The 18,905-nt window shown below is 37.2% G+C and overlaps 1 protein-coding gene across 3 annotated transcripts in view; it reads right to left on the bottom strand.

Annotated features, from left to right (window-relative positions):
- Positions 1-8,653: 8,653 nt before the first annotated feature.
- The window catches only part of FANCC (FA complementation group C), a 72,046-nt gene continuing 61,794 nt past the window's right edge, over positions 8,654-18,905 (bottom strand). For all 3 annotated transcript variants that reach the window (XM_030258040.4, XM_002194293.5, XM_072922502.1), the window contains 5 exons: positions 18,460-18,535; positions 17,571-17,652; positions 14,811-14,982; positions 11,786-11,986; positions 8,654-9,967 (listed from right to left, as the gene is read on the bottom strand). In XM_030258040.4, coding sequence (XP_030113900.4) covers positions 9,824-9,967; positions 11,786-11,986; positions 14,811-14,982; positions 17,571-17,652; positions 18,460-18,535 — 675 coding nt within the window. In that variant the 3' untranslated portion in view covers positions 8,654-9,823. The remainder of the gene's footprint in view (positions 9,968-11,785; positions 11,987-14,810; positions 14,983-17,570; positions 17,653-18,459; positions 18,536-18,905) is intronic.

Raw genomic sequence — 18,905 nt, 5'->3', positions numbered from 1 at the left:
AGTGGTAATGTTTTTCTGAATAGCATTAGAAAGCCCAGTGCTGGACTATCTCCCACTTATTTCATCAGGCCAGCATCTAGTTAGGATCTCGGTGATTCTTTTCTGGATGTACCTTTCAGCTCTGAAAATTAATCTCAGATGAAAAATTAAAACTGTATCTATATAGTTGGGCAGGGATCGCCATCATGCTGGTCTACTTTTCCAGAGTAAAGGCAGACCATAACAAGGGAGTGGCCCTGCAAATCCCTTAGCCCTTCAGTGGCAATGCCTTCATTCTTTGCCATACACTTTCTGCTGCAAGTACAGAGTAAACCACTCAATTTTGCTGACAGCTGCTTTCTGTCTGCAGCTTTGCTGGGAGGTGATTGCAGCTGCTGCTGTCTCTGTGACTTCTCCTTTAGAAGGGAATTAGCTGTACCCTATTGTCCATGCCTCACACGAAATAGGGAAGGAAAATTGTCTGGAAACAAAGATCTGACTGGAAATGCAGCAAGTGTGCGGCTTGAGGAAACAAGTTGGCATAAGAACCCTAAGGATTTCTGACATATAAAAAGCACTATGAAAAGGGATACTACCAGAACAAATCAAAAAAGTCATATGGAGCATTAAAATGTATAATGCAGAGCACTGTGGCCAGCCAGTTCATCTCCACAGCTGATGAAAGTCTTGAGAACTGGTATTTGTGCTACAGAAAATTTAGGTGTTAGTTTGTAGGCTTTTCTGCATACAGAGCTATATGGGAGGAAACCGTGGTGCTTTTGTAAGCAGCAGCAGGCAGCTGATTCTTACATGTTACCATGTAACCATGAGCCATTATGTTCCAAAGGCTCTACTAGTTTGGGGGTTGATGCTTTCCAGGCAGAAACTGGACTGTAAATATCTGGAAAATCCACACCTTCCAGGCCCCCATTCTGCAGACAAGTGCCAGCTCAGACATGTGCGTGCTGCAGCAGGACTCAATTTCACTACACATGATTTAAGAGTAGTAAATGAAATCTAAGGTCATTCAAATTTTTACCAGTAACTTAATGGTATTTTATTTTGAAAAAAGCATTCACATAATAATGTACTAAGGTAAGAGTAACATTTGAAATACACCCACATACTGTGCACAAAACCATACTCTAATTCACTGAAAACCCTATTCCACAACACTAATTCGTAATATCTAAAAAAGCAAAATTAATACATCTTGTGGTCCTTTTAATAATGTATCTTGTGGGTTTTTAAAGCTATAAAGTATCTACCTTTGTGCTACAGTTCCCAGTATTCATGAGTCATGTCTGATGTCTTCTGTAAGTCAAAGATTTCACCAGACACATAAGTGCATTTCACTTCCCAGCCTCAATCGCTGATGCCCAGACTAGTCAACAAAAAAAAAAATTGCAAGAAAGGACAAGGAAGCAACCAAATTGAGGAGCTGACTCATCTAGAATTTCATAAGCATACTGAGTTTGCGCACATAAAATATGAAGTGAACATATACACTGATATGGCTATGTTCTTTGTTTCTGTGGACACAATATACTGGAAAATATATTTTTAAATCTTACCTGCTGCCAAGCTGACATTTTAGGTCGGTGAAATATGGCAGTGCTTAAAGAAATTGAGACATTTGCAGAATCCTTGGGAGACTAACTGCATCTGTCCATGTGCTATGATATAAACTAAGTGCATATTCTCTGCACAAAATTAATATTTTATAATACTAAAATATACCTGCTTTCCATAAGAACAACAGGCATTTGCTCTGTTCCCTGAAAGCATGCAGAAATTGCAGTTCTGTAAAAATTTCTTTTACATGATCATTACACATCAGAAAGCAGAACCTGGTTTTCAACTGACACTCCTTGGCATTAGCACAGTTCTCCAGTAGTGCTGTCCACAGAACAATCTGCAAAATGCAGATTTGCTCATTGCCCCACTGCAGAGATGACAGCTTTGCTGTCTTCTCACATGCCCCTGAGCAGCAGCTGGGCGTTGCTGTACCCTTTAGTTAATGTAGCTCACTTCAGAAGGGTTTTTCTCTGAAAACTGCCTGTTTCTGACTACACCCAGGCTTTTCCTCGGGCTTGTTGGGACTGCTGTCTCAGCACTGGAGCTCTCTGCCGAAGCTCCATCTGAGACATTTTATTCACAATGCTTTGCCACTGGCATCATCCCCAGCCATCCTGACTGCATCTAAACAGGCTAGTTTGAGAAGCTGGTGCTTGGCACCATAATGTGATTCACTTGATATTTAATCCTGAAGGGACTACAGTGCTCATCATCTACCACATAGAAAAAACATATTAAAAAAAAAAATACTTTTAACCTCAAATTGTTTCTTCACAATAATTTTGTCCCACAGTTATTTTTATTTTTGGTAGTAAAAGTTATATGCTCTACAGCTCTGTACCTCCTTACAGTCAACTCCTGCAAGTACAAGTGAACTAAAATTACAAAATCTCAGCAACCATTTTACTCCAGGCTGCATCTGTTCCTTGGTGTGCTTGAAACTCATCTATTTAATTGCCAAGCATGACCAATTAAAGTTTCATTCCAATTTATTCAGTTTTACACCTGAAAAGTACTTAACTTTTATCTTGCTCCCTAAGATACGGAACCAGACTGCCCCTTCTCCCTCAATCCACCTTTCATGCCCCTCCAGACACCATTTCCCTACACACAGCCTACATGTTCCTACAGCCATCTTTGTTTCCATCAGTAACATGGCAATACTACCCTGCAAAACCAACATTAAGATTTTGTAATTGCCATCGCTTGTGCTGAAACTGCCCATCATGCCCTGTTTGCATTATACTCTCTTAGTTGTTTTTGACAATATATGAAGGCTTTTTAATAAGCTTCCAGTTTTACCTGAGGGAAAACATTGTTCCTGTTTGCTTGAGTATTTAAAAAAAAAGCAATTGTATGACATAAATGCTGATCTTTTTTTTCTTGTCATGGTTTAACCCCAGCAGCCAATCCCCATGCAGATGCTTGCTCACTCCCCCACCAGCAGGATCAGGGAGAGAACTGGAAGGGTAATGTGAGAAAACTCATGGGCTGAGATAAAGACAGTTTAATATGGAAAGCAAAAGCCATGCAAACAGGCAAAGCAAAACAAGGAATTAATTCACTGCTTCCTAGGGGCAGGCAGGTGTTCAGCCATCTCCAGGAGATCAGGGCCCCATCACACATAACAGTGACTTGTGATGACAAACACTGCCACTTCAAATGTTCCCCATTCCTCCGTGTTCCCCCACTTTATATCCTGAGCATGATGTCACATGGTCTGGAATACCCCTTTGGTCAGTTTGGGTCACCTGTCCTGGCTGTGTTCTGTCCCAGCTACCCATGCACCCCCAACTTCCTCCCCAGCATGGCTCTGTGAAAGTCCTGATCAGCAATAACAAAACCAGCTCTTTTATTATCAACCCTGTGTTTAACACAAATACAAAACTCAGCCCCACATCAGCCTCTGAGAAGGAAATTAACTCTACCTAAGCCTAAAGCAGCACACTTCTTTACACAGATGAAGAGTCAGATAAATAATCACAAGACTGTGAGTTTTATACAAGAACAGGAAAGTCCACCCACTGACATTTTACAGTTTCTGCACACACCTTCTCCCAGCACTTGGCTCTCCTTTCTTCAATCAAATCACATGAATGTAAACTTCTTACTTGATAGCTGGAAGCAAGGAATGGAAACTAGAAAGCATCCAGACTAAGTAAATAGAAAGATCAGTCTTATTTTTAAGCTAGTTGATTCACTGTTACCAATATGAATAATGCCAGCATCAACTGAAGGGTAGATGTGATGCTGAGGAAAGTTCTACATCACAGAACGAAGGTCAATGCTAAAAGCTGGTGTAGCACTGTATTTTTGCATCAAGGGAATTCAGCATCAAAACCACAGGTTTATAACATGCAAAAACCAAAAATTATTCCCCAGTTTGTCTTAAAATACAGCTATTAGAGACTGTGCTTTTTGGTTATGCTTTAGAGGTGGTGAGGACCCAATGTAGTCATGAAGAGCCTTCTGAATGGTTCTTCCTCTTGCTTACTCCCTGAATGTCTGAAAAATCATGAGCTAAACTGTCTTTCAGATTCACAAAAGAAACTAAATTAATAGGAAAATTATGAAAATTGCACCACAGCAGGATGTCACACAGCAGTTCTTATACCTTCTTTAAATTCATGTGGATTTCCAGACTCTACAATGCATTTTGAGGAACTGTCCAAAATCCATGTTAACCATTTAAGTGGTGCACCAGTTGGGCTGTTCAAATGCACGATTTTTGAAGCAGAGGGGGGACAGCACGGATACCAAATTCTGTTCTTTCATTCTTCTACAACAAGTCTGCCGAATCTGAAGAAATCAGAGCAGGGAACAACTGACCTACAGAATGCTGGTGGTTAGACACAAGTCTGTGAGTGAAGGATCTCAGCAGAAAAACAGATATTCATCCCATACTTGATTTTATATGCAAGTTCATAAACTTCGTTCTATGATGTTTACTTAGGTTTAGGGTATTACATTTTAAAAGTAAAAACAACAAAAGAAAAATAAAGAGACTGCATCTACCATTCAACTTGGATCCTCGCCAGAAAGGAAGAAAAAAAAAAAAAAAGGCAATGCTTCTGCCTAAAGAGTAGGCACATGTGGGAGCTTGCTCTGCCAATACAACGAGCAGAAAAACTCATGAAATCAAGATCAGAAGAGCCACGATGAAAAACAGTCAACAGCTGTCATCTGAAGACTTTAAATCCCAATGTAATTATCTTTCCTAAACAGATGTTGTTACTTAATTGCAAGGTTTAGGCTTGACATTTGTTCAGTATCCACTGGCCTAGGACAAGCCAGTCAGAAAAAGCAGCTACAGCAATTCGGTCTGCCTGAAAAGTGTGCCTGTGCAGCAAATTGCCCAGCACGGGCCATTTGTACTTCAGTAAAGAAGCAAACACACGAGAAAAGAAAGCTGAAACGTAATAGTGGGGTTTGCAATGAACTTGGAGAAATTTACTGATCCATGGAAAAAATAGTGGCACTTTTCTTACATTTCCAGAAAAGATGCTGCTATTGGTCCTCCCTGCTAGAAACTCACAAAGCACCTGAGTTCACAGACATGTATCACTCATTTCCATCTTACAAATTAATCCTGTGTCATATTTCAAGGCTTCTCTCCTCTTCCATGGAATCTGATACTGGCTTTTCCTTCTCTATTCACAGACATCTGAAGCTGATATGGAAGTGGGGCACAGTCGTGAGATAAAAAGCACTTTAACAGTTGCTGGTTGTCTCTACAGGGAACAATGGTACAGATAGGAAATTTCTATTGCCAGCTACTATTACAAGTTAGGTGGAAATAAAAAAGCTGAAGTCCTATTTTTAGAAAACCTATACATAGTAGAAGGTATGGAATCATTAGTCAAAGCAAACAGAAGCTGCTTTCTCATATGTGAAATATTAAGAAAACTTTTAACAGTAGCAGGCAAATGACATATTGCACCTATTTTGGAAGCCTTTATATAAACTCACAAGCTAAGAAATAAAATGTTAAGGAGTGAACTGTACATCCTGGCTAACTGGCATATACACGGGAGACATCTCAACAGTGCAATTCACAATGTTAATCAAGAATATGTAAAAAGGCAATCTCTTCAAGATGGCATTTATGCATCTGCAGAAGTTCATGGGGCTAACAAATATTTTTATTGAAAAGGACAGAAAAGAGAGGGTCATTGTTTCTGAGGGTCTACTTTTTTATTACATCAGTCCATCATCTGACATAGTACAGAAGAGTTATGAAAGAGGCTTTTAAAGCAGTAAGAGATGTGAAGTTAGTTAAATATACAGACCTATTAAAGCCACTAATGCTGGACTTTTTCTCTGCTACTTGTTGGATGTCATGTATGGAATTGTTGCTTCTATCAGTACTGAATATAAAAATCACAGCTAAGCTCCTACAGTTGAATTTCATAAACATGTTTATCTTTTTTGTCACTCCCTCCCTTCACACACATGCAAGAACACAGAATGCAAACTAAAGCACCACCATTGCCTATGAAGAACATCACTGCAACTCAATTAGAGCCAGCTGACATTTCAAAGTTTTGTTTCAGTGGCTGACAGCAGTCCAATGCCTATCCTTTGGCAGCTCAGACAACAGTGAGCACACTGAAGCCATCAGAAGGATTTTGTGAGGTTTATTCCTTCCCAGCAGCCAGAGCTGGTTAAAGGAAGAGCCAGTGCAAGCAAGGGAAACGCCTCCGTGGCGTTCACTACTGAACAGACCACCTAACAGCAAATCCACAGAATTAGCTTCTCTCTACTAGGGCAGCAAATGGAATGTCTACCACGAGCACATCTTTTAAATCCAGGCAAGCATTTAAGAAAAACTTGTATCACAAGTAAGGAAAACTTGCCAGAGAAGCAGATTCAAGCAGCACACATCTGAACACTGCAATGAATGAAGTGCTAGTGGGATGCCTCTGGCACCAGAGCTTTCAGCTACAGTGGTTAACTACTGGTGTTGCCCAACGAAACATGCTGGTTGCTTAAGAAAGCCATTGCAGACTAAAAATTCAAACACATGCTTGTGGAGAACTCCTCCTGTAACATTCCAGGTTTTGATTTTTTCAAACCTGGGTCTATTAGAAAACTTCTTTTTAATGGAGTATGACATTACTCATTCACACAGAATATTAGGTACTTTACTCTGACATTAGATAACACAGCAATGAAATGGTGTAAATCTGTATTTTGTTTAGTAACTGCAAGTCATTTGTGCTAGGTGTTTTATCTTATACTTCTATAATGCTAATGCTTCAAATGTTTTGAATTGTATCCCTGCCAAGCCAAGTATTTATCAGTTTTCAGCTCACTGAAACAAATATTAACTCACTGTGTCTATTAACACCTCTTGCCACTTACAATGTTGAGAGTACAGAAACTTAAGAACAAATGCTAGAAGTAATACAATAAATGTTACTGTTGGTCAGCTAAATTGCAGTATCTGACAACACATGACAAAATAAAATACATTCTGCTTTGTATAGGCACTGTAGTGAGATCTTGATTAAATAAAAGCCACAGAAATGACATTTTTTTCTGCCTGAAGAAAATCCACAGACACCACCGAGCACCATGCTGCAAAGTTTGCAGAATCCAAAAACCTCCAACTTCACAGTCTTAAGACTGGAAAGAAGCATCATCAACAAAGAAGTAAAATTTGCTGTCTGTATTCTTATTCAAAAAATGCCTTGAAGCAGAACAGTTTTGAAAAGTTCTCTACATACTGTCCAGAACCAGGGTGTGTGCTGCACCTAGAATGCAAGGGAACAACTTCTTGGCTGGTTCAGCACAGAAGTACAGCCTTGAAGGCCCCAAAGAACATTTCCAGAAAGCAGCAATTACAGAGGAAAAGATGCACATTGGGTGGATAATGCAGAAGTTCCCATATGAGGAATCTTCCATTACTCAGATCTACCAAATTGCTCTGTAGCCTTCCACTGGCAAACTAACAGAAGTAGCTTCAACATCCCACAAAATCACAGCTTCTATCAAAGTTAGATCATAATTCAAGCATCCTGAAAGAGTAAGGAAAAAGAAATACCAGCGATTTATAACCACTATGCTAAAAAGGGCAAAAAGAATGCCAGCACAGATATAGCTTCTTTTAAAGTTAGAGACAGTATAAATTAGGTTTCTTCCTTAGAGCCTCCTGAAACTAGCAAATCCTCCTTAGTATTTAAATCATCCAGTTTTTCTTACAAAGCCAAATACAAGAAAACAAGAATATATCAATTCACTACTAATTTTGGGTTTTAACTGCCTTCATGGTACATTTCCTTCCTGCTTGAATTTATTTATCCTTATTTATCAGCATATTGATTTTGTTAAATGAATTTTCATGCATTTTGTAAATAGAAAAATAACAACACTGATAAAGAAAAGATACTTTAAAATAGCTGTCCAAAAACTGCTATACACATCTGAATATAATACCCATATCATTCACCTAATTAATCTGCAAGAATTAGATATTGCAATTCATTGCTAATCTTTCTTCTACATAGTTAAAATTACATAGAGGCACAATATGGAGAAAACACAACAAAGAGCCTCACAGCCAACAATCAGATTAGACATTAAATGAAAGAAAATCCCCCCAAAAAAACAAAAACACAAACAAAAAGAAAAACCAGAACCAAAAATTTATTCTTCCTTTGGGTTAAAATTTTAGATTATTTATCGTTCTAAATAGAGCACTCCACATCTGTTTCCACTACACAAATACCTCTGAGTTTGTGACCAAAAACTAATTGAGTTTAATCTCCTGCTTTTCAGTTATGGTATTCAGGGAACAGAAAATGGGTTGCTTGATTTTAGTTTTTTAGAAATGTCTATTTAACAACAGAAAAATTGCTACTAACTTATTTCTGAATTTTCATTTAAAAATATTTTTTAATCAATAAAGAGAAAAACAACCTTTTGTTTGCAGACATACATTATGTGTTTGCAATTTTTTCACTAGCAAACTAACTGAGAGGGCATGTAACTTCCGTAATATGACTCATTGGGAACAAAATTGTAAGAAATCAGTTAACAGCGTAACAGAAAATATCTTTCCACTTCTTACAGCCAAAGGACACTAAGTACACTGTTTTTCTTTCCCCTTGCTCAAAAACAAAGGCTACATTCAAAAAGCTTTATTAATTCAATATACATGTCTTGGATTTTATATGCAAGAACAGAATTTCAGGTAGCATCTTTGAGTAGCATAGCACAGGCATTGGCATTACACATAAGTAATCTAGGAGAACAAATTACTGCGGAAAGTTAGGATTCGCTATTACTACTATTCTCTATGCTTATTTTTCTAGTTAAACTAGAAACAGGTTCACAAAACTTCAAGGGAAAAATACTTTCCTAAGCATAAAAAAACATAAGCTGTTGCTACCTGTTTATGCTCCTTGCAGGAGACAAAAAACCTAAACAAAGAAGTAAGCAAATAACTGCTGGACACAAAAATGAAGGAAATGAGTTGCAACCTTTATAGGAAATCTGTCCCTTTAAACTGGGAAATGTCCTTATGTCTCTGTTTTGCTTGCCCTCTTTTGTCTGAATAAAAGCCCCATATTTCTTAAATTAATAAATAATAGCATCAGTCACACCACACTGTTAATTGGGCTGTACTGCAAGCAATTTTATGCCTGCAGTATCTGTTGACAAAAAACAGCTATTGGTCTAATACTTAGAGGAGAACACTGCCCTGGGAAAGCTGCAGTATTGAAAAACCCCCACATTTAGCAAATCTGGGAAGAGTTTCATTTTGGAAACATTTTTGAAAATAAGGAAAGAGTTCAGGAAATACCACTCACTGATTTCCTGAGAACACTATGAATCACTTGAGATCATCATTAGGTTCATAAAAGCAGAAGCATAGAAAAAAACATTTTAGAAACAACTTACCAATCAAACAATTGGATATGATTTGCTTAAAGCACGCTACATGAGTAATTTGGAAAAAAACTGATCATGAACCAGACAAACAACAAGGAGATGAGTGATGATGATGTAGGTCTCTTGTTACAGACAGTACTCAGAACAAAATTTTCAAGCATCTTTAATATTTAATAGTATGTTTCAAAAGTTTAACAATTCCAAACAACAGATTATGTTTCAATATAGATGAGGGAATATAAATGAGCAGCTGTAGTTTATATAGGTATCATTGTGCCCTTGGTAACCTGCAGTGCCAGATGCTAATGGAAGTCTGATACCTGGGTAAAGACCTAATTTGTTGGTTTGATAACTATATCACATTAAAATTCTAAACTTTCAACGTAAGTTTTTGAAGAAGTTCATTCAGCAGCTTCACAGTCCTTTGGTTTTCTTCTCCACTATGGTTAAATCTGTATGCAGTACGGATAAGAAGGTTATGAACTTCTTTGCTTGTATCAGTTATCTCAGTAATCTGAAACACAAAAAGTAAATCTGGCAGTTATGTTGCTAAATTCTGTGAATCCTTCAAAATAGTTGCAAGAAAAACAGATTTTTCCCTCACCACTGAATATATGAGAACCCAAGGATTCTGCCCAAGGTATCTCTTTTCACACATCCCAGCGAAGCCAAGAAACTTTGAGATTTCTGTTGTCTCAAATTTAAGAGAAACAAATCAAGAGGCCAGAAAGTTTTTAAAGGAAACACAAATGGATAGACAGGATAATGATTTCTAAGTCATTGCCATAGAAAAGAACAAAAAGTACATTAAGGTTCTGTGTGTAATTGGGGACACAATTCAATTCTGTAAAGCTTTCAAAAGGGAAATTAAATACCTCCCCCAAAAGACGACAAAAAACAGGAAAAGACCCTAAGTTGCAATTTTTGCAGATCAGGAGGGACTTGATTCTTCATTATCTGTGTTAAACCCAAAGTTTACTGTGCTAAAAAGAATCATAACCATGCATCCCAAATCAGTTCCACACCATTCTCCCTTTCATATATTGTCTTTAGTCCCATTCAAATCACATGGAGAGCCTAGCTACGCATTAGTGATTACACATATACAGTCAAAATTAATCAGACTGATAAACCAACAAACTGGCTTACAACAGTTCATGACCACTCTGCACTGGGAAATACTTAGAGTTTTGAAAGTCAGTTATATTGCTATCTATAAAAAAGCAGAAGATTGCCTTTGGTCCTCCTGGAGGGATTTAAAGTAGCAGGCTAGTACATTACAGCATCAAAGCTCAACACCTACACTTTCTTCATGAAGAGAAACTAGGAATAGCAGTCTGTAAAAAAATATACAACCCCCCCAAATTTTATCATTATATTCTTATGCTGAGAAGAAAAGTGATCATTTGTGAACTTGCACCCTAGGATGTGAGAAATACCTTCTCCTCTTAAAGAGAAAAATGTTATGTCTTTTTAGTCAGCAAGCTGTGTCAGAAAATCAGATGCCTGACACATGCCACATACCCTGTACAGATCTGTACGTAGGACCACACTGCTGCTGAATGGAAAAACTTTTGGAAGTAGTAAAACTACACTCTGGCCATAGACCTGCTTGCATAGGGGGCATGCACTTCTTACAAGAATATGGTTTGATACTGGATTTCTAACCCTACACTGAGATAGCACTGTTTATCTTAAGTATCACAAACACATTTTATAGTTTGCCCCAATATACCTGAAGGTATACTGGCTGTCATTACCAACAGGAAGATACTGTGGCAAGTCTCCAGCCTTTTACTCCTCTTCATCTTTTTTTACACCTTAAGAGATGCTGTCTTAGCTCTTCATTTTCTCCTTCTCTCTCAATTATTGTACTGTTTTCTTCACTGGCTTTGCCAACCAAGCTTCTGCCACATCAATGCTAAGACGTAGTAACCAGCTGTTCCACCCAATGGAAAACAGCAAGAAGAGAGTTCCATCATGTCTGCAGTAGCTGGATAATTTAGGGAGTGGTTTTTTTTTGGAAAACCAAAATCTTAGCACACGCTATCTATACCATTGTAAATGAACTGTAGGTATCCCTTAACTGCAAGCTATTACTTCAGCTGTTTCTGCATCTACAACAGTAAGCCTGTCAGTGAGATCAAGAAGTAAACAGAGAATATTTTAACTGTAGCTGAAATAGGTATGTAGCAGGTTAGATATGGCTGTTGTAGTCACAGTCTCCTTTAATCCTCTGTTATATGTTTTCTTTATTAAGAGGTAGAAACTTAAAAATAGTAAAATAAGTATGTACTTAAGTTAACCTGAAAAAAATGGAAGAAACACGTACATGGTAAATACATTCCTGGGCAATCTTATGTCCACCAGGTGAAAAGAGCAAGAAGTTGGTCAGAAGATGTGTTGTGAATTGCTGGTTACAACACTGCTCTGTGCCCGTCACCCTGTGTACAGCAGCCTCCAGGTCTTTCAGAGAAAGGTCTGCACAGTTGAACAGCATCATTAGATGACTGTAGACTTCTTGAGCTTCTACCTGTAGGAAATTATTTCAAAGGGTGCAGGATCAGAGAATTGTAAAGGTCAAATCTATGGTATTTTACTTTGGATTTATTCACTAAAAAAACCTAAATCCCCAGAGAAACAACTCAAACATGAAAAAAGTTTGAGTTTAAACAGCAGGAAAACCAGGAAAGGAAGGGCTGTAACACATTTCTTTTACACACAGGCAAAAGTGGACAAAATGGACCTTTTTTTTCCTTTGGTCTTTCAAATGAAGCAGACAGGGCATCAAGCCAGGATTTAACCTTTTAAAATAATATAAGGAAATGGAGAAAGTCCCTCAGAAGAACATGGTCCGATTTTTACATTGTGGGAAAAAAAACAAAGGCTCCTAAAGGGCTCATTTCAGTATAGCTGCTGTAAATCAGTTAAATCCCCATGCAGTCTGACCTCGGCTGATAAAATGTTCTGGTAAGAATATGCGATTTAACTTCTTCCTGCGTAGTTCACAACTTATGTTTTTATGTTGTGAGATAGACAATTAAATCTAACTTTTACTGGGGGTAGGAAAGATTTTGGCATCTCTAGAAGAAGAACTATGAGCAACTACTGCAAAAGAATCCTAACAATAATTCTGTTCACTGTATTCAAAACTGACTGAAAAAACTTGTAGATGGAATGCAAATGAATATCAGCTGGAAAAATAGAAAAATACACCACTGCAGACCTAAAGGAAAAGAACACCTGTTTCTCAAGGATATTCACTGGGACAATTTTTTTCAGACATTTGTCTGACATTGACCTACCCTTTCAACAATTTCACATAATATAGGCTGAAAAAGCTGCTATTCTTGCATTAAGTCCACAACTACATGTGAGGCACAAGTGATACCAGGATCTATAGAAAGGTAACTGGAATTCTTCACGATTCTTTATTCCTCTGTGCGTCATCTGAGCCAGAGACTGCAGATGGAGAGTAGCTAGTCCTGCTCCAAGAGCTCATGTACCCTAGAAATCTCATTCTTAGGGCCAAACTCCAAGTTTTACTCCTTCAATGTTTCAGACCCTAAAGGAATGAAAGGAGTGCAACAAAGGAATAAATACTGAGAAGCAGAATTTTTAGTCCTGACATATGAGTGAACTCTAGTGAACAGCAAAAATAGCCTTTTTCTTCTTTAAATAATTTAAACTCTTTGTATTACACTCTGGCTAATATAAAGGTGTTACCTAAAGTACAGAGCAGGAAGACAAAATCCTAAGTGCAAACCTTTCACACAAAAATAATACGGAATGAAAAGTACACCAGACTGACATCTGCCAGAAGTTCCCAAGGAACGTTAATACTAGTAAAAGGTGCTGTGTTTGAGGTGTAAACCACTTAATTTGGTTGAAGAGAGCTAATCTGCCAAAGAACAAATTAAAAAAAAAAAAACTCTAAACACCTAACTAAAGGCAAAAGCTTTGCATGAAGTGTGGGAATCCTTCTGAAGTAGCCTGACCTGTGGGGGAAAAAAAAAAAAAAAGAAAAGTCTCAGTTCAAATACTAAGAAAAGAATGATAATGAACAGAAATATCAGACCTTTGAGAAAAGATGAGTCACTGCATGGGTTATCAGCAGAAAAGCTTTTTTGTTTCTAAAGTTTGTCTTATGTTTGACTGAATAACAAAATTGAATAGGGGACCCACAGGGAGATGATTTCATATATGGGACAAAGAGATTTCACTCTGTGGAGTTAGAACAATATATTGATCTGCAGCTATAGTGCAATAGTTTCAATCAGTCTTGTTTACTGCTGATATATTCCTACTTTCCCAAAACTACATCTAGGGTTTTTTTAGAAAAACAACCCTGATTTCTTTATTTCACACTAGCTCTAACCTTTGTTCAGTCAACCCTTACCTTGCCTTTCCAGCCAACCCATCCCATCCCTTGCTCCTAGACTATGAGAAATTTAAGAGAAAAATAAATTGTAGGTGACTGGGATGCAATTTTGCATTTGTAGTGCCATCTGAAAAGCAGGGAAGGAAAGGAAATAAAATATTGCATAATGCACTGTTGTATGCGGAGCATTAGATGCAAATTTAAAGCATGATTTTTACACTTGTGGTGTACTGAGCTGCATTTTTAAATCCACCAGAATCCATCTTCATATTAAGGAAAACTACACAAGTTGCAGCCTTTTGAATTTGGCCTTTGAAGATCCAATTGCTTGGGCTAGTTCAGATTTGTACAATAGGTTTAAATTAAAGGCTTTCAAGTATTTGCTTGCATACACAGATGCACAGCACTCTTTGTGCAGTACAGTGTGTAAGGTTCGAGCACTGCTCCTTCTGTTACCAGCCCAGCATATGGTATTATCATGCATTTGTTACTGTACCACATGCCAAAAACTGGAGAGAAATCAGAGTAGCTTGGAAAGGTTAGGATTCAAGACTGTGTTTGATTAAGTATTGTCACAGTTTCAACTGCTGTGATTTCTCTTGTTTCCTTCTCAGAAGATGCCACAACACAGGCATGCTGAATTCTGCCACACTGATTTAAAAAATACCATCACTAGGGTATTTTTATTTATGATTAAAAACACCCTGGTTATCCAAAAGAAAGCCAAGAGCATGCTAATCTATATCACATACTTAAAAAGGAGGAAAAAGCTTTTCTAAATGTCAAAACCAGAAAATAAATTTTAAAAAAAATCAGAACAAAAACAACTTTCAAGTTCTCCACTGTGACACAATTCCCAGAGACTTTGTAAAATCAATACTTTCTTTTTTTTGATGTGCACTATTTGTTTTACAGCAATAAGATATAATCAGATTATTGGCTGCTTATTGCCACTTACTATCACTACATTACCCACCACTGTTTGAGCCCTTTGTTGATTTTCATTTTTAGGACAGTAGTAAAATGCCAGCAGCCACAGCACAGGATCTGGTTCTACAGCAGCCTTCACTAATTGTTCTGCTGCAATATCCAGCCATTCTCCAAAACAAGCAACCAAAAACCAAATTTCAAAGAGGTCAGTGAGAGAACTGGAAAACAACAAAGATAAAATTAAGTATTTCTCATTATTTAACATTTTTTATTGCCTTAAATTAACTAGAAAGGATGCTGACACTTAACTTAAAGAAATATTTAAACTACTCTTTAACAGAGAATATCTAACCTGCTAATCATACTGCCATGTACTACTTAGTCTACTATCTAAAATAACAATCAAATGAGACACACCCAGTATTACTACAGATTAACTTTGACAGTACAACAGACTATCCTTAACAGCAGCTTCTAATAAACTGTGACAAAATACTGTGTATGAAAAGATACGTAATAAAATTCATCCTTACTCTTTATATGCTTCAGCTGCAGGATTTCCAAAACTTTAAAATCGTATCTCAAATATTACACTCTAACATACTGTTGCCTTTCATTTTCTCTCTGTTGTTTTCCAGGGTTATTTTCTGCTTTTTGGTAACTAATGAGGAATTACATTTAGATGGACCAAATATAAAGTTTTAAAGTATATTTTGAAGTATATCTCCTGACAGTTAAAATTCGTGTTTTCTTAAATGAAAATTTTGAAGGATTATTGGTGTAAGAAAGGACCACCATTCATTTCCACACTTTCTCATTCATGCATTCCTCATGTAAAGTCAGAGAAAACAAAAGAAAAGAGATGCAACTAATGATAGGTGTCTCAGAAGCAAAAGGGTAAACTAAGCATGGAAGGACAAACAGAAGGACAGCTAGATTAAGAACTAGGAACAATTATTTCTAAAAAACTGGGCAAAACTTGAAAGAATTAGATGGTTTTCTTATGCCTATTCCTGGGGACTCCAAAAGCTGCTGTGCCACCTTTGCAAGGAAGCTAGAAGATCTTAGAAATTCCAGGAGTTGATGTTACCATTATCTTGAAGACTTTCTCCTGTTACAGAGCCTGTTTTCAAGTCATGTACCCTCCGCTTCCATCCCCACTGCTGTTTCTGCCCACTCTGTAATGGCACCTATGCTCCACTGCCATTGCCAAAAGTGGCCCCTCACTATTTTTGGGACTTTCCCTCACAGAATATCCATAAGTTCATTAACTGATTTCTAGTTTAAAATGTCATGTAACATTCACTCCTCACTGAGAGTACTACATATAAAAATAAATCTCAGCCCAGAGGCAATCTGTTGATTAGAAGGACACAGAAAGCACTTGGCTATAAGATTCACATTTGGTATAAAATAAAACCCCTGAAAACCAAGCTATATGAAAAAAATTAGAGCACTGAGAACCAACAGGATATGCTATGTAACAGTATTTTTGTCTCCTCTGTAAACCTTATTAAGTTGAAAAAATACAGAATCAGGAATAAAGCAATAAAAGAAAACTGAATATGGTTTCTTCACAGATATTAGTATTTATAATATGTTAGATCCATTTTCTTTCTAATTGGGAGGGGTTTGGTAGAAAACATAATTGTTGTAGGAGTTCTAAAGGAAGTAGGAGTGTATTCTGGCAAGTACAATACTGTTCAAACAAGCATACTGTTCAAAATAAAGGGAGGAAAAGACTATATATAAACCAAGAAAGGGCTGGGCAACAAAAGGAGAACAGATATGGTTATATTGCTATAACGCATTATGATGGTTGATATTTGTTTTATTTATTTGTTCTAAGCTCAAGTTATGTGTTTCTTTAAGAAATCAGGATCAGCTATGGGTCAACTCCAAGGACAGACAGAAATGTTTGACACACTTCAGGGATGAACAGGCGAGCACTGAACTGCAGCTCATACAGAAAGTGAGAAGCTACCACCAGACAGCCTGGCCTCGGAGGGAACAACAAAAAGCTTTTTTCTGCCACTCAGCAACAAAAAAAAAAAGGCCCCTGCGAGTTAACTGAAACCAAGCACGGCTGCAAGAATCTTTGTTCCAGTACCCAGGGGGAAAACTGGGACAGAGTGGCTGGACAGCAGCCAGGCAGAAAGGGACCTGGGGGTACTTATTAAAGGCAGACTGAACACTAGCCTGCAGTGAGCCTAGGTGGCCAAGAAGGCCAAGGGCATCCTGGCCTCTATCGGCAACAGGACCAAGGTATTTTCATTATTTTCATATAGTCCCAGAACATCCCCTACCAAAGTATAGTTCACCTAGACAAACAAACCCCAAGGGCAGCAGGTCAGAAACATGGAGTGACAGCCCAAAGATTAACACAACAAAAATGATACTGCAGTCTGGCAGTCATATTTATGAAAATAAGGAAGTTTGAAGTTTGGATGTTTGTACAAGCCTGCAGAAGGCCAAGCTCCTTCATAAAACAGCGTTATAAGTTTTGAGGGAGAAATGGGAGAATGGACAAGTAAGCATTTCCATTATGCAGCTACACATTTGTTGGAAGGAATGGCAAAATTTTGTTTGCTCAGAGGCTTATTGGCCATGGAGACAGACGCTATAAAGCTCAGGTTCAGTAAGTAACCAAAGTCCTATTCTTCAAAATAAAACCCAACTTAGAGAATAATATGAAAATTATGAATCACCGCCACTAAAGACTTCAAATGGCATGACCTTTCACAAACTAACATGCAAAGGACAAAAAAAAGATCTTCAAAAAGTTTGAAGATCTTACACTGCTTACCTAGCATTTGTATCTTCTACTAATGCTTTGAGCATATCCGAAATGCGCTTCACGTGTTGAGACCAATATGTAGTTGGGAGTTCTGAGGATGAAGGATGAACACAAAACACTTAAAATCATAGCCTGTCCACTAGAATGTAACACTGAAGCATTAAGATAGCTGTAAAATTTCTCCAAATTGATTCAATTATCACGAAGTATTTAAAATTTCATTTTCAAATTTCCCAATTTTAAACAATACCTATTACTGTGTTTCATATAAAATTCATTGATAAAGCCATGGAAGGAAGTACAGCTAGGAATATTGAAATGAGGCTGATGTTCCCTTGCTACTGCAATATTAATATCTAATCAGTGCAGTAGCATTTTTAGAGGCTCTTGCACTGAGCTTTAATTATTGTCCATAAAAAAACCATATCAAATTGAACAGTGGTTTCTTGATATGTATGAATAGGAAACCTGAAAAAAAAGTTGGGTTTTCAAACTAAAGTACCAAAATTCAAGCCTCAGAGAGAAACAGAAAGTCTGTTTCTTGTGAAATATGTGTGAATTTTTCCATAATGACAATTATTGATATTATAACACAAGAAGATTGCAGTATTTTTACAATCTCTGTAACATGGCTTCATTCTTACATAATTATGCATTCTTTCTTTGTTATTCACTTCTGATTTAGTTTTCTTTAAAGTTACATCTGTAGTATTGTTATATAAGAACCAGATGTTCCTGCAGAAAAATACATTAAAAGAATATTATTAAAATTGCTAAATCAAACACACCCTAAAAAGGAAATGGCAAAAAGTTCTCTCTATCCCTTTTTAAGTTATTTTAAGACATATATAGACCATGCAGATTCATAATGCTGCAAATACTTTATGAAAAAACTTACCAAAAGGACGTCTGACTAAACCTCTAACAAGAGGCTGGTGATGATACGGGAAGTAGGCCTTCAGCGGAAATTTATGCTAAGACATAAAATCATTATTTTAAGAGGTTTCTGGTCAGTTTTCAAAACAAACCCACAGTGAATAATCTCATCTAAGGCAGTAATTAACAATACAGACTGAAGCAAGAAAACAGAAAATTAACTCTTATTTTTTAGGATTTTGCATTAAAAAGGGGGCTGTTTAGGAAATGCTTGCATATAAAAAGCAATTATTTATAGATTTTAAAAGTATATGCCTCAAAAAAGATTCAAAGCATGAAGAAAATTACATTACTAGTCTTAGTCTTTTTCCCTGTAACCACAAGTTTTCACTCTTAATATGCAGAGCTTAAAAGAGACACTAGTTTAATTTCATTTTCCAGTGTAAACAGATGATATTAAACTAAGAA

This window comes from Taeniopygia guttata, chromosome Z, assembly GCF_048771995.1.
Source record: "Taeniopygia guttata chromosome Z, bTaeGut7.mat, whole genome shotgun sequence".
Classification (NCBI taxonomy): domain Eukaryota; kingdom Metazoa; phylum Chordata; class Aves; order Passeriformes; family Estrildidae; genus Taeniopygia; species Taeniopygia guttata.
This window is presented reverse-complemented; position numbering and strand designations above follow the sequence as displayed.